The sequence below is a fragment of the Electrophorus electricus genome, chromosome 2 (genome assembly GCF_013358815.1).
Source record: "Electrophorus electricus isolate fEleEle1 chromosome 2, fEleEle1.pri, whole genome shotgun sequence".
NCBI classification, from domain to species: Eukaryota; Metazoa; Chordata; class Actinopteri; order Gymnotiformes; family Gymnotidae; genus Electrophorus; species Electrophorus electricus.
In genome coordinates this window covers 2357695-2373238 of record NC_049536.1, presented here as the reverse complement: position 1 = coordinate 2373238, position 15544 = coordinate 2357695, and the positions used below count along the sequence as shown (strand labels likewise).

The window sequence follows — 15544 nt, the reverse complement described above, 5'->3', positions numbered from 1 at the left end:
AGGAAATAAAATGACTCAAAAATAAGTTTCATTCACTAGAAACTGTAACGTGTAAGTGTATTTTTGGAACATTGTATTTTTGGACCATTATGGTGTGTGTATCTTTGGCCCTCTCCATATACCATAATATTATTATTTATTTTTGTAAATGGATGTCTGAAGCTAACTGCATATCACTGTTTAGCACAAGCTGGGCCATTTCGAAAGAATATTGTCACGGGTCTCATAGGAGGTAATAAAGTTGTTTTTTATTGCAAAAAAGTACACGTTTTATATTTAAAAAATATTTATACTTTTTATTGAAAACCCACAGTCAGCATATTTTCTCAGTGGATTTTATAATAGTAAATCTATGCTCCAGGCCTCTGGTATCTGTTTGTATAAAATAAAGCTTCAGGCTAAACATAATAAATGTAACAGTAAAGAACTGTTTAATGTTTGGTATGTTTTATATTATTTGAGGCAGAGTCACACAGTGCATTATTGATACAGACACGTCCTTCAATGCCAAAACAAAATTAGTGTTTGTGTGAGAGAGAGAAAACAAATACTACCAAATACTCTCTACCATCTTCCATGAGGAGCTCTACCATCTTCCATGATGACCTCAGTCAGTTGTCATGTAATGTAACACGCTTATACAGCCTTGATCAATGGAGTTTACAGTCTGAAGAATGCTCTTTTTTTCTTAATTCACCATTTGGCTGGTTTTGATTATTGAGTTTTATTATTACTGCAATAAAGCTTCATTTTGAACTTGGTCTGTTCTTGTATCATTTTAATATTCATTATCTGCACTGTAAGATTCTTTGTTCTGGGGTGTGTTGTGCTTGACTAGGTTGGGCTAATGTAAGTTGAACATCTGCAAAAAGCGTTGTTCTATTCTGGGAAGTAGTAGGTTTCTCAGGGCTGTAAAAATAAATCTGTTTCACCCCACTGCTCTTGCTCTCTTTCACTATGACTGGTATTTGACATTAATAGAGACTAGTTTAAGTTCTTCATTTTTTGTCTGAACATTATGTACACAGGCAAAGGAAATAATTACTAAAAAAACAATATTCAGATTGGATAAAAATTATATTCTCAACTAAGTAAGTTTATATAATAAATAAAAAATGTATTTAACAAATGTCACGGAATGCTCCCCCTTCACAAGTCATGTGGTTTGGGGGGGAATTACGTTTGTTGTCACGCCCCCTACATGATGGCACGCACCTGTACGGGGTTCACGTTGAGTGTATGTCTGTTTATTTAAATGTTAGTGTCAATGAGTGTGTAGCCGCTGTTAGTATAGCCCAACGTTTGTACCATTTTATGTTGTCGTTGTTGTTTGTATGTTCCTGTCTATTAGTGTTATTATGTGTGAGTGCCACGCGTGTCCTTTATGTTTCATGTCATTAAATGTTTCAAGGGAGTCTGTGCATCCTGCTCAACGCCGTGACAGCAAATACATGAATGAATAAATGAATGAATGAATGAATGAATGAATGAACAGTCACATACTAGAACACTTCTGTCCATTTCAGTGAGTTTGTAGGTATTTTATTATTTCTCTATTAGCAGGAGAGCAGAGTGGTGCAGTGGAAGTGTGCTGGGACCATAACCCAGAGGCTGATGGATCACAACCATCCTCTGATAATATCCTATACTAAGATAAGACTGCATTAACTCCCTAAGTGAGAACACAGAGAAAATAACCCAGGGCCCAAACATAAGGGCAGGCCTTCCCTGCTTTCCAGAGCACACACAAATACATACACACTATATACAAATTTACAACAGTGGCCAAGTTAGAGGGATCAAACAAGCTCAGAATCAGAGTAAGTGGGAAAGAGACCAAGCACTGAATCAAATATCAAAACTGACACAAACAGATGTCCAAAATATCATCTTTCTCTTTCTTCTTCCTCCAAACACTTCCTTATATCCCTCCTCTGGGCAGGGCTTTGTTTCAGGACTGGACAGTGAGTATGAAGATCTGTAGAGGAACTCTGGACTGGGTCTGGGGTAACTGGAACTGGAGACAACAGAGATCCACACACATACATATGACACAGGGGGACACAGGACGTAACTACTGTCTCATGCTCTTCACCTGCAGGTCAACAGCATTAATGTGACTGTCCCCACTTTGACATCTTAATGAGTTAAATGTAAATGTAAATGTTGTGATAATCTTGTGTCCCTCAGTGTGGAGGTGCAGGTGTATCCAGTACAGTTCAGAAGCAGCCCTTCACTCTCTGTTTTGTAATGGTGATTTATATCAGTGGATGTGTGGAATCACATGAGCAGACAGCACTCCAGTGGTCTGGTAGATGTGGGGACTCTTTAGGAGGAGGACTTCCTGTCTGCTGGTGTCCTGGATAGGAGGAAGCTGGAATGACAAAGTCTCAACTTGATTCATAACTCTTTGAGTAGTAGTGGACTTGTGTGTGTGTGTGTGTGTGTGTGTGTGTGTGTGTGTGTGTGTGTGTATGTGTTTGTGTGTGTGTGTGTGTGTGTGTGTGTGTGTGTGTGTGTGTGTGTGCGCGTGTCTGTGTGTGTGTGTGTGTGTGTGTGTATGTGTGTGTGTGTGTGTGTGTGTGTGTGTGTGTGTGTGTGTGTGTGTGTGTGCGCGTGTCTGTGTGTGTGTGTGTGTGTGTGTGTATGTGTGTGTGTGTGTGTGTGTGTGTGTGTGTGTGTGTGTGTGTGTGTGTCTGTGTGTGTGTGTGTGTGTGTGTGTGTGTGTGTGTGTGTGTGTGTGTGTGTGTGTGTGTGTGTGTGTGGGGTCCAGCTGATTAAACTGAGTCTGCTGGTTCTTGGTTCCCAGCAGTTTGCTCTTTTACTCTCTCTGTATTGAGTGTTTTTGTCCTTTAAGGAGTTTGTGTTTTGCCTCCTTTTTTATGTATCATCTGGTATACAAAGTTATTTTCTCCCTTTTTTTAAATAAATTAATTTAATGTACTACTGTATTACTGTCCATCATTACAGTGGAAGCTGACTGATCTATTCTGGATGGTGGAATCCCTTCACTCTGTGCTGTTTGTAGATCTCTGGGTGTGTGCTGTTCTATATGTGCCTGTGTGGTCCAGGAATATGATTAGTCTGCCCCCCCCATGGTCAGTATCGGTATTGCACCCTGGTTTGCCAGTTTCCTCCTCCTGTGGCAGACAATAATTTTGGATAAATAAAAGTGTGAAGTTATTATTAATTTAATTGCAAAATGTGGAGATCACTAAAACATATGATTGTATAGTTAATGTTGGTTTAAAACGTTGTAATACAGGTGTTTTTTATTAATTGTTTGTGATATATTAATGCAGGCTTTTAAGCTGAGCCAAATAAAATTCATTCATTTATTTCAACTTCAGTAAAATATCAAATCATACGAAATTCCTTCTTAGCATGGCAAAGCTATTTAGTTTGTGTGTAAATGGTTAAAATTGTGAATTTTTCCCTGGAGTGAAATTCCCAGGATGGTGTATTCAGCTACACTTCAACAGTTATTCTAGATTTTCACCCTGTCTGTCCCATCATCACCAGATGTTCCATTAGCAGGACTTTAAAATAACTCTTTTTATTCTAAAAAGAAGGAAGAATTAACTTCACATACCAGTTGCTGTCTGGACAGTTTAACACAGTATTTCCTCAGCAGCTTTTCCAGGATCTCCAGGCTAAAAACAGCAGTAAAATGATTAAAAGAATCAGGAGTAACTCAGACCAGTTCACTAGGTAGTGATCACCTGTCCTTATACACCACAGTGATGTTCATATATTACTGCCTTTGTCCAGAACCTGAGTGTGGAAGCAGGACGTTATCAGGGGTTGGTTTAAAGGAAAGACATTAACCTGCTACATATGTAGTGATGTAAGTATCTATTACACAATGATGACAATTTAAAAGAACAAACAGTTCAGTATTGTAGTGTTTTGGAGTTGATGAGTTGAGCTGAGTGCAGATTTAGCAGCTCTTCAGCTGATCTCAGATCAGTCTGTGTTTGAGTCAGAGCAGTTCCTCTACAGCTGAGGGAGGTTTTTGTATGGTGCTCTAACACTGTGTGAATGGTGAGTAGTAACCCTGCTGACAGTAGTAATCTCCTGAATCTTCAGCCTGGACTCCAGTGATTTTTAGGGTAAATTCTGTACCAGATCCACTACCACTGAAACGATTTGGAATCCCAGACTGACGGTTTGATGCAGCATAGATCAGGAGTTTAGGAGCTTCTCCAGGTTTCTGTAGATACCAGTGGAGGTTACTGCCAACACTCCCACCGGCCCTGCAGCTGATAGCAACAGTTTGTCCTGGTTGAAAAGACTGAGATCCTGGAGATTGAGTCAGGATTACATACCCAAAGGATTCTAAAAAATAATTACATACAAAATAACAATTAAAATCAAATCAATAATTGAAATCAAAATAAAATCCAAATAAAAAAATTGCAACTCCGAAAAAAAGGACAAAAATCAGTACAAATAAACATGACCATCCAAAACCAAGTACAAATGAACACTAAACTTATTTCAGTTTGTCTCACCCTGAGTGAGGAGTCCCAGGGTCCCCAGCAGTAGAATGAGTGACATCATCATTGTGCTGTGTGTCAGTGTGTGTTAAAGGACTGAACACTCTCTGATCACCACTACAGCTCTTAAAGTGTGTGGAGTAGTGAAGCAGCTCACATATGCAAACAAGACAACTACAACTCTCTGATACACACACATGCCTGTAGAACAGGGTCAAGGTTTTCGCTGCTAATATTCATTAAGAGAGTTTGTGAATCTCATGTGGTAATAATTTATGGGAAACATCACAGTTGTTTCTACTGATCTTCTAATACAGAACTCTAAGCTCAGCAACAGTCATACATTACATATTATTTGAAATATTTCTTCCAGATGTCATATTTTAAACACACACACAAACAAACACTCATGTATATATACATATATAAATATATATAAATATATATATATATATATATATATATATATATATATATATATATATATATATATATATATATATATATATATACCACAAGTACAGCTGTGTAGGGTTTTAATATTGCTGCTCTAGTTGTTTGTTCTTAAAGGTAAGTTCTGGGTAAGATCTTTATTGCCTTTCTGATTTGAGCAGGTAGCACAAAATACCATGTTTATCTCTACTGACAGGGGGCGCTGTGGTAACAAAGCTTTAACATTTAAAAGGAACTGAAATATAATAAATGAAATGTCTAAAGAAAAGTACACTCGTACTATACACTAGTACACTAGTACTGGTTCTAGTACTAGAACCAGTTAAACAGCACAGAGATTTTTGAAGTCCTCCTCTTACTGTAACATCAGTCTGTATAAGAGAGGACTAACTTTAAGGTTAAGGTTTCTTCTAACAGGTATCACTCAAAGATCTGAGAACATTACACAACATCTGAATTCTTGATTAAACAAAAACCCCAGTAATACAAGTACTAAAAACACTGATAATCATAACCATGAAATACAGAAGTAACAAACAATATTTAAGGAAGTGAGACATTAAAATAATGTAAAAAAAATATGAGAGACTAGGACAATGTCAACAGTTCAGAAACGTAAGGCAGGCAAAGAAGATTTGGCAAAGACTGACTGAACAAACAGAGCTTAGAAAAGGAAGCTTAGAAAAGCAAAACACAGATGAGACTAACAATCTGGGGATTGGCAACGAACAGGAGGTTTGTGGCAAGTGTAGTTCTTGCAGAAGGCAGGACAGCTGTCTGTACTGGTTCTTTATTGGTATTTATAGATGGGTGTGTTCAGTAGTGAGTGTATTCAGCAGTGAGTTTGGGTGTTCAGTAGTGACAGAGTGTGTTGTGGTTCCTCTCCTCCATAGAGTGTGTTATTGTGCTGTATCCATCCTACCTGCAGTAGGTCCCAACTGCAGCAGTGCAGTCTTTGTGCAGTCTGACTGAGGGAGGTTTTTGTACGACTCTCCAACACTGTGTGAACAGCCAGCTACTACTAATGTAATATGCACTCTGACAGTAATAATCTCCTGCATCTTTAGTCTGGACTCCTCTGATGGTCAGAGTGAAATCAGTTCCAGATCCACTACCACTGAAATGAACTGGAGTTCCTGACTGTATGTTAGTAGCCCTGTAGATCAGGAGTTTAGGAGCTTCACCAGGTTTCTGCAGGTACCAGGCAAGATAGTTGTTATTATTATGTACTGCAGAGTTGGTTCTACAGTTGATGGTGACTGTGTCTCCTGGAAGAGCAGATTTCACTGAATCCTGAGTCACTGTTACCTGACCTCTGGATCCTATAAAATGAATACAAAACACAAAAAAGCTAAAAGTATTCTTTTATTTAGTAGTTAAACTTTTGTAGTGCATTGTGAATTGTGCATTTTAAATAAGAGTAGTAGACCTGTGTCACATGGATAGTTCACCACAGCAGTAAAGCTGGTGAGTTACCTTGAGTCCAGAGGACTAGTGTTCATGTGTGTATGTGTGTGTGTATAAAAGTGCCCATTTTTGGAATCTGAATTGGAATTGGAGTTAGCCAGAGTTCAGGAGTCTAATGGCTTCTGGGAAGAAGCTGTTGCACAGTCTGGAGGTGTGGGACTGGATGCTGCGGTACCTTCTTCAAGATGGCAAAAGGGTGAACAGTACATGTGAGGGGTGTGTGGGGTCTTTCACAATGTTGGTGGCTTTCCAGATGCAGTGTGTTATGTAGATGTCCGTGATGGCGGGAAGAGAGACCCCAATGATCTTCTCAGCTGTTCTCACTATTCTCTGGAGGGTCTTGCGGTCAAAGGTGGTGCAGTTCCCAAACCAGGTAATGATGCAGCTGCTCAGGATGCTCTCTACAATACCTCTATAGAAGGTAGTGAGGATGGCTTTCCTCAGCTTCCGAAGGAAGTAAAGATGTTGCTGGGCTCTCTTGGTGATGGAACTGGTGTTCAGGGTCCAGGTGAGGTTCTCTGCTAAGTGAACACTAAGGAACTTGATGTTCTTGACGATCTCCACTTAGCAGCCGTTGATGGCAAGCAGGGAGTGATCTTGCCTTGCTCTCCTGAAGTCAACAACCATTTCTTTTGTCTTGTCAACATTCAGATACAGGTTGTTGACCTTACACCAGCTCACCAGTTCTCGCACCTCCTCTCTGTATACTGACTCGTTGTCTTTGTTGATGAGACCCACCACGGTCGTGTGATCAGCGAACTTGATGATGTGATTCAAACTGTGCATCGCTGCACAGTTATGAGTCAGCAGTGTGAACAGCAGAGGGCTGAGTACGCTGCCCTGGGGAGCACCAGTACTCAGTGTGGTGGTGTTGGAAGTGCTGCTCCCGATCTAGACTGACTGAAGTCTATGAACAGCATTCTTATGTAGGTGCCCTTTTTATCCAGATGTGTAAGTGCCAGATGAAGTGTGCTAGAGGTGGCATCATCTGTAGAGCGGTTGGAGCGGTTTGCAAACTGCAGGGGATCCAAAGAAGGGGGAAGCTGGGTTTTGATGTGTATCATGAAGAGTCTTTTGAAGCACTTCATGATGATGGATGTGAGTGCGATGGGACGGTAGTCACTGAGACATGACACTGTGGGCTTCTTAGGCACGGGGACGATGGTGGTAGTCTTGAAGCATGTTGGGACAATGGTGCAGTTCAGAGAGATACTGAAGATGTCTGTCAGGACATCTGCAAGCTGGTCAGCACATTCTCTGAGCACACGACCCGGGATGTTGTATGGTCCAGCAGCTTTCCATGGGTTAAGTACACGCAGAGTATGCCTCACATCATCCGCAGTCAGGCACAGCACCTGGTCATTTTGCGGAGGGATGAACTTTTCTGCTGCAACGTTGTTCTGTGCTTCAAACCGTGCATAGAAGTCATTCAGTGCATCTGGGAGGGTGGCATCACTGTCACAGGAAGGTGATGTTTTCCTGTAGTTAGTAATGGCCTGAATGCCCTCCCGTGTGTCTTGGAAGTGTCCATGGATCCTCTGTGCGTGTGCATGCTTTGCTTCCCTGATCACACGTGGCAGATGGGCTCTCGCTTTTCTGAGAGTGTCTCTGTCACCCGTTCTGAAGGCTGAGTCTTGGGTCCTCAGTAGCATGCCCACCTCAGCAGTCATCCATGGCTTCTGGTTGGGGTATGCGATGATGGTCTTGGAGACAGTAACATCATCAGTGCACTTGCTGATGTAGCCAGTCTCTGATGTTGTATACTCCTCCAGTGTTACCATCAGTAGCAGCCTCCTTGAATGTGATCCAAGTCGTCTGCTCAAAACAGTCCTGAAGAGCAGAGATGGCTCCCGCTGGCCAGGTTCTCACCTGCTTCAGAAGCCGTTTCGAGCATCTGACGATCGGTCTATATGCAGGGATCAACATTACAGACATGTGATCAGAGTATCCGAGGTGGGCGCGGTATGCACCGGGGATGTTTGTGTAAACAAGATCCAGCACATTTGCTGCTCTTGTTGCAAAATTCACATGTTGATGGAATTTAGGCAGTACTGACTTGAGATTTGTGTGGTTGAAATCTCCGGTGACAATAAACAGTCTGTCTGGGTGTACGTTCTGCAGTTCACTAATCGCTACTTACAACTCCTGGAGAGCCTCTCGTGTATCTGCACTGGTTGGAATGTACAGCGCGATTATAAACACGGTAAATAAAAAGGTCTGCATCTGACAATAACAAACTCCACCAGCGGGAGCATTACTTATTGACAAGCACAGAGCTTTTACACGAGGACTCATTGATATAAATGCATACTCCTCTGCTGCGTGTTTTGCCGGAGAGTGCATTGTCTCTATCGGCAGGGATTGAGACTAATCCCGCCATATGAATGGCGGCGTCTGGAATACTGTCGCTGAGCCACGTTTCAGTAAAGACTAAAACACAGCAGTCTCTGAACTCTCGCTGTGTAGTCTGCTGGAGTTTGATGCAGTCATGAAGTGTTAAACTCACAGGACTATAAACACTCCCAGAGCACTGAAGCAGGTGCTGCATATGCAAAGTTTCCTCCCCCCTCCCTCCCAGTATGAACATTACATCTCTAAATGACCTCTGAGCAAACCCAGACCCTGACAAAGTGAACAATATTATTAACACAGTCAAAGGTAAAAAAAAAAAAAAAAAAAAACATCTTAAGCAAACCTTGATAGCGCTCGGTTTAAAAGTGACACAATCAAATATGATGGCAATTACAGTGTGTTGTGCTGGACTGTGTTGTGTTGGACAGAATTGTACTTCAGTATGTTGTACTTTAGTGTGTTGTACTGGAGTGTGTTGTTCTGGAGTGTGTTGTTCTGGAGTGTGTTGTGCAGGTTACCCAGGGCTGTAAACGCGAATCTGTTTCACCCGCCCCAACTGTTATACTGCTGTTGTACTGTTGTAGTTGTTATATTAATATTATACTTTTTGCATATAGCTGTGTGGAGAGACTAGTTTTACTTCTTCATTTTTAATCTGAACACTATCTAACATTATGTAAACAGGCAAAGCAAAGAATGACCAATAATACACTGTCAAGAGTGTATTTAAATGTGTATTTGTATTTAAATGTGTATATGTGTAATTCTTGACTAAATTTAGATTAAGAATAAAAAGTGTATTTCTCAAATAAAGAAATGAATGAATACATGAAAGCTTCTGTTCAGGGTTTGCAGAGTATTTTTATTACATTAATTCACTGATATCACTCCATCACGCTCTCCTCACGCACTAGTTTAATCCCTTTAGTTGTGTTTGGTGTTACATGATGTAGTCATGTTGTAGCTGTAGATTTGTGTATAAACAGAGCCTATGTGTTTTCTCTTTGTTTTTATAATAGCCAGTGAGATGGAGAAGATGTTGATCTTTTTGATTTCTTTTGTTTCATTTTGTCCGGTTGTTTGCAACCCTGTCCAGATGCCAGGTATTCCCTGCACTGTCGGTTGTGCTGGCATTGGCACACTAGCAAACCTTTGATGTTTTAGATTTTTGTTTCCCTGTGTGATGGAATCCCTTCACGGTTGTCCACCTTGTTGTGTTAAGAATATGATTAATCTGCCCTGCCCTATGGTCCGCCTCAGTACTGCACCCTGGTTTCAGTTTTTCTGTTTCCTCCTCTTAGGAGGAAACATTTTATCGGATTTAATAATAATGGGAATATTTGGAAGTTACATTAAATTATATCATTGATATCAATCATTGATATGATAATTGCTTGCATTGTAAATACTGGTTTATAACTTTGCAGAGTTTTTATGGATTAAATGTGTTTTTATGGATCTTCATATAACAAACATGATTTGATCATGTTATATCATACATGAAGTAATATTTCCCTGAGATAAATTCCCATGGTGGTCTAGTATGCAAGTGATTCTAGATTTACAACTTGTCTACCCCACACCTTCCTACCATATAATCAGATGTCAGAACATTCATATAATTATTGGTTTTAACAAGAGGGAGACAATAACCTTTTTAAAATTGCTGTCTGGTTCATTTCAAGGAAAGGTGTTTACCTGACCTGCTGTATATATACTTATGAAAGTACCCATTTTAAAAAGCTCAGTACTGTAGTGTTTTGGAGTTAAACTGAGTTGAGTGCAGCATTAGTAGCTGTGGAGCTGGTCTCAGCTCAGTCTGTGTTTGAGTCAGAGCAGTTCCTCTACAGCTGAGGGAGGTTTTTGTATGGCGCTCTAACACTGTGTGAATGGATAAGCCTCATCTTGCTGACAGTAGTAATCTCCTGCATCTTCAGCCTGGACTCCAGTGATGACAAGTGTGAACTCTCTGTTGTATCCGCTTCCACTGAAACGATCTGGAATCCCAGACTGACGGGTAGTTGCATAATAGATCAGGAGTTTAGGAGCTTCTCCGGGTTTCTGCAGGTACCAGTGGAGGTCATCATCAATATCCACACTGGCCCTGCAGCTGATAGTAACAGTCTGTCCTGGTGTAACAGACTGAGATCCTGGAGACTGAGTCAGGAGTATCTCCCCAAAGGATTCTTAAAAATGGAAGAAAGCATTGAAATGCATTATATTATTGCCAAATTTCACAATATTTGAAATGATTAAAGATAAATAATGTACTCAAAATATTTGAAAAGTAGATATTCTTATCCACTTATCCATGTCTTTGCACTAAATTATTATCATTAAATATTATCATTAATATAATAATAGTTAATAGTTGCCCTACATCACCTTACAATTGTAATACCCCATTAAATTGTACACAGCTGATGAAGGACCTCTGTCCTGGTTCATCCTGTTTTACCTGGAATCTTCCTCAGATATATATATACACAAAAGAACAGCAAAACATTCCTCTCACCCTGAGTGAGGAGTCCCAGGGTCCCCAGCAGTAGAATGAGTGATATCATCATTGTGCTGTGTGTCAGTGTGTGTTAAAGGACTGAACACTCTCTGATCACCACTACAGCTCTTAAAGTGTGTGGAGCAGTGAAGCAGCTCACATATGCAAACAAAACAACTGACATTTTGCTTCACAGCACTAGTTTGTATGTCTGATTCACTTTATCAAATAAATGATTGAATCACTCCTCTTCTCTCCACTTATCTCTCTATTCTCTTAGAGTTTTCAGTAAGCTTCTCTTATGTGCTGCACTTTCACATTCAGTCATTATTTTTTTATACTTTTTCCTGACATAATTGAGCTCATGTTGGTATTGATGGCACCCAAGCTATATGAATAAGACTGCCACCTAGTGATGCATAGAGATAGCAGCAAGTTTAAGCAATACAGTACACATTTCCTCCTACCTTACTAAGAAAGTCTTAGTAATTACAATTCTCTATCTTTTTTTCTAGAAGTAGAGGATAGACAGCATCTGACCTCGAGCCACTTTAGGGGAATATTCTGCCCCATAACAAAACAGGCTCCCTACAGCAGACAGTACTCTGGGTCTCAGAGCATCAAGATGAGTATGCAACTGCAGCCCTGATATGGAGTGTTATGGTATTTCAGCAAAAATATGTCTAACCTCTGCTGGACAGTGGTGGAGGAGGACTTGGAGGATCTGAGTGCAAACTTGCACAAACCTTTCAGCTGGATGGTGTGCAGCTGAGCGAATGTGTTTGACACGGTTGGCCTTTAGGAATGCAGCGAACTCCTGTGCAATGCATTGTGGTCCATTATCACTATATCATCAGTTGTGGAGTCCATGAACTCCACTTTAGGCCACTTTGAATGGGCGACCACAACGTATGGCCTTCACTTGGGCCTGCAAAGTCCATGTGTGTATGTTGCCACGGTTACTAGGCCAAACCATCGAGTGGAGAGAAGCATGGCACAGCATTTTCTGAATCTGCTGGCAGGGCTGACAATTCTTAGCCTGAAGCTCAATGTGAGCATCAGGACCAGACCACCACACACAGCTACAGGCTTTAGCCTTCATTCTGACCTCCCCAGGATGGCCAGTGTGCAACTCTTCAAGGATTCTGGAGCTCAGTTTAGGAGGGATAGTGACTCTCATGGCCCATATTAAGCACCCTTGCTGCACAGTTCATTGCACTGAGTAAGGAAAGGTGTCAGCTCACTGACTCAAGGTGTTCTGCATCAGTATGTCCTGTTACCAGAATATCATCCAGATAGCAGTGGACATTAAGTAGCCCTTGTAGTATCTGGTCCATAGCCTTATGAATGATAGCTGGCACTGAGGCAATACAATTGGCAGGTGATTATAACAAACAAGGCCCTTCTGATGGTGATTGTCAGGAGCTTTTGTGAATTTTTTTCAAACTGCATTTGCAGATAGGTCTGGGATAAGTCTCTATCTATCTATCTATCTATCTATCTATCTATCTATCTATCTATCTATCTATCTATCTATCTATCTCTCTCTCTCTCTCTCTCTCTCTCTCTCTCACACACACACACACACACACACACACACACACACACACACACACATACACCTTAGAATTTATACTTGCAAAAAAATATTTAAAAAATTTATAATTACAAAAAATATTTATGATGACTTCTCATTCCATTGCATTTGTTGCACCTATTGCAATGAAGGAGACTCAAATGGTTATTTAGGATCCACTTATAGAAATTAAAACTGAGGAACAGAGCCATCAGGTGAGGATAAACAACACCAAATGCAGAGTCAAGAACCAGAACAAGAGTGGAGCACAGGGACACAAACACAGGATGTATAAACCAAAACAAGATCCAAAAGACAAACTCCAAAGAACTGGCCAATGGTACAGTACACAATCAGTCAGAATAGATGTAGGATTCTCAGAACACAAGGGAAGATTTCACAATCAACATAAGAAACCAGCAAGTGTTTACACACATACAGACAGGTGAAAGGATATATTACTAAAATTAAGAGTTTTCATTCTCATTATACATGAGTATAATGAAATTTCATTGACAGCCTTCCCAAGCAGCAAAATACACAAAATATATAGCAAAAAATACAAAAGAAACAGCAAAATACAAAGCTACACATTTTCATGGATGGCAGAATGGTTGTTCACAATTGATTTTACACTATAATTTACAGGTGACATAAACAGCAGGGTGGTGAGTGGTTTGAGATAACAGTGTGAGTTGAGCAGTTGAGAGCAGGTTGCAGTATAAATGAGGTACTCTATAGAATTGTGTTGTTCAGTAATGATTTAATGCAGTTTGGTTCCTCTCCTCCACAGAGTGTGTTATTGTGCTGTATCACATCCTCCACCTAAACACCTGAAGTAGGTCCCAGCTGCAGCCATGCAGTCTCTGTGCAGTCTGATTGAAGAAGGTTTTTGTACGACTCTCTAACAATGTGTGAACACATCAATACTATGAACACTCTGACAGTAATAATCTCCTGCATCTTCAGTCTGGACTCCTCTGATGGTCAGAGTAAAGTCAGATCCAGATCCACTACCACTGAAACGAGCTGGAATCCCAGACTGACGGTTTGATGCATAATAGATCAGGAGTTTAGGAGCTTCTCCAGGTTTCTGCAGGTACCAGTGTAGATAATGTCCATAGCTGCTGTGATAATACACTGCAGGGTTGGTTCTACAGCTGATGGTGACTGTGTCTCCTGGAAGAGCAGATTTCACTAAATCCTGGGTCACTGTTACCTTCCCTCTGGATCCTGGACAAAAAAAAAGAACAAAAACAAAAAAGTAAAAAATTACTTGTATGTACTTTAGTTTAGTTTACTAAATCTGTGAAAAGTGCATTTTAAATAAGAATAGTAGACCTGTGTCACAGTATAGTTCACCACAGAGGTAAAGCAGTGAGTTACCTTGAGTCCAGAGGAGCAGTGTGCAGATGAAGATGGGGATCAAAGTCATGGTTGCTGTGAGTGAAGTTGCTGGGGCAGGCAGCTCTCAGTCATGAAGTGTTAAACTCACAGAACTATAAACACTCCCAGAGCACTGAAGCAGGTGCTGCACATGCAAAGTGACCTCTCTGTATTAATACACATCTACCAAATACTCTTTGTGACCTCTCTGTATTAATACATGTTTACCAAATACTCTCTGTGGCCTCTCTGTATTAATACACGTCTACCGAATACTCTCTGTGGCCTCTCTGTATTAATACACGTCTACCAAACACTCTCTGTGGCCTCTCTGTATTAATACCCGAACACCAAATACTTTCTGTGGCCTCTGTCTGATGTAATGACCCCACTGAATACCTCTTACATAACCGTATTTAGCAGAACCAACCATACTAGATAACTATAAACTTTATAATATAATGTAATATATAGATGCTCTTAAAGGTCAAGTAGTATTTCTATTTAATATAAACAATGTCAGAAAACTATGGTACAGTGTGCTGATTATTGGAGAACTGGAGCTAAAGATCAGATCAAGAGAGAATGATAAATAAGAAGTATCTAGTAAATGTTATGTAAAGATTTCTAAACGTGTGTGGTGTAGTGCGCCTAGTCCCTGCTCTGTACAGGATCTCTGTTGTGCCTGCGGTCTACATACTTTCCACAAGGGGTGCTGGTGAGTTGTACAGTGGATGTCTAAGATGTGAAGCAGAGTGTTCTGACCAGAGTAGAAGAACAGAACTGCAGTTACAGCCACAGCAGCTCACTGACTCTTAGTGCTGCATTTAGGGAAGATGAGGAGGAGCTCTACCATCTTCCATGATGACCTCAGTCAGTTGTAATGTAATGTAACACACTTATACAGCCCTGATCAATGGAGTTTACAGTCTGAAGAATGCTCTTTTTCCTTAATTCACCTCTCTGTGTTTGATTCTTGGGTTTTGCTATCACTGCAATAAAGCTTCATTTTGAACTTGGTCTGTTCTTGTATAATTTTAATAGTCATTATCTGCACTATAAGATTCTTTGGTCTGGAGTGTGTTTTACTGGAGTGTGTTGTGCTTGAGTAAGTTGGTTTAATAAGTTTAACATCTGCAAAAAGTATTGTTCTATTCTGGGAAGGAGCAGGTTTCTCAGGGTTGTAAACACAAATCTGTTTCACCCCACTGCTCTCGCTCTCTTTCACTCTGACTGGTATTGACTTTACTAGAGACTAGTTTCAGTTCTTCATTTTTATCTGAACATTACATACACAGGCAAAGGAAATAATTA

At 40.4% G+C, this 15544-nt stretch overlaps 3 gene segments (V, D, J or C); 1 reads left to right on the top strand and 2 right to left on the bottom strand.

The window, feature by feature from the left end:
• LOC113568146 overlaps positions 1-4626 on the bottom strand; it is a 119019-nt gene extending 114393 nt beyond the window's left edge. Inside the window, 2 exon segments of the V gene segment in view lie at positions 4041-4338; positions 4515-4626. Of these exon segments, the coding sequence occupies positions 4041-4338; positions 4515-4566 (350 nt within the window).
• LOC113568143 overlaps positions 1-14279 on the bottom strand; it is a 91513-nt gene extending 77234 nt beyond the window's left edge. The window contains 2 exon segments of the V gene segment in view: positions 13765-14077; positions 14231-14279. Of these exon segments, the coding sequence occupies positions 13765-14077; positions 14231-14279 (362 nt within the window).
• LOC118240845 overlaps positions 1-15544 on the top strand; it is a 320919-nt gene that overhangs the window by 258028 nt on the left and 47347 nt on the right.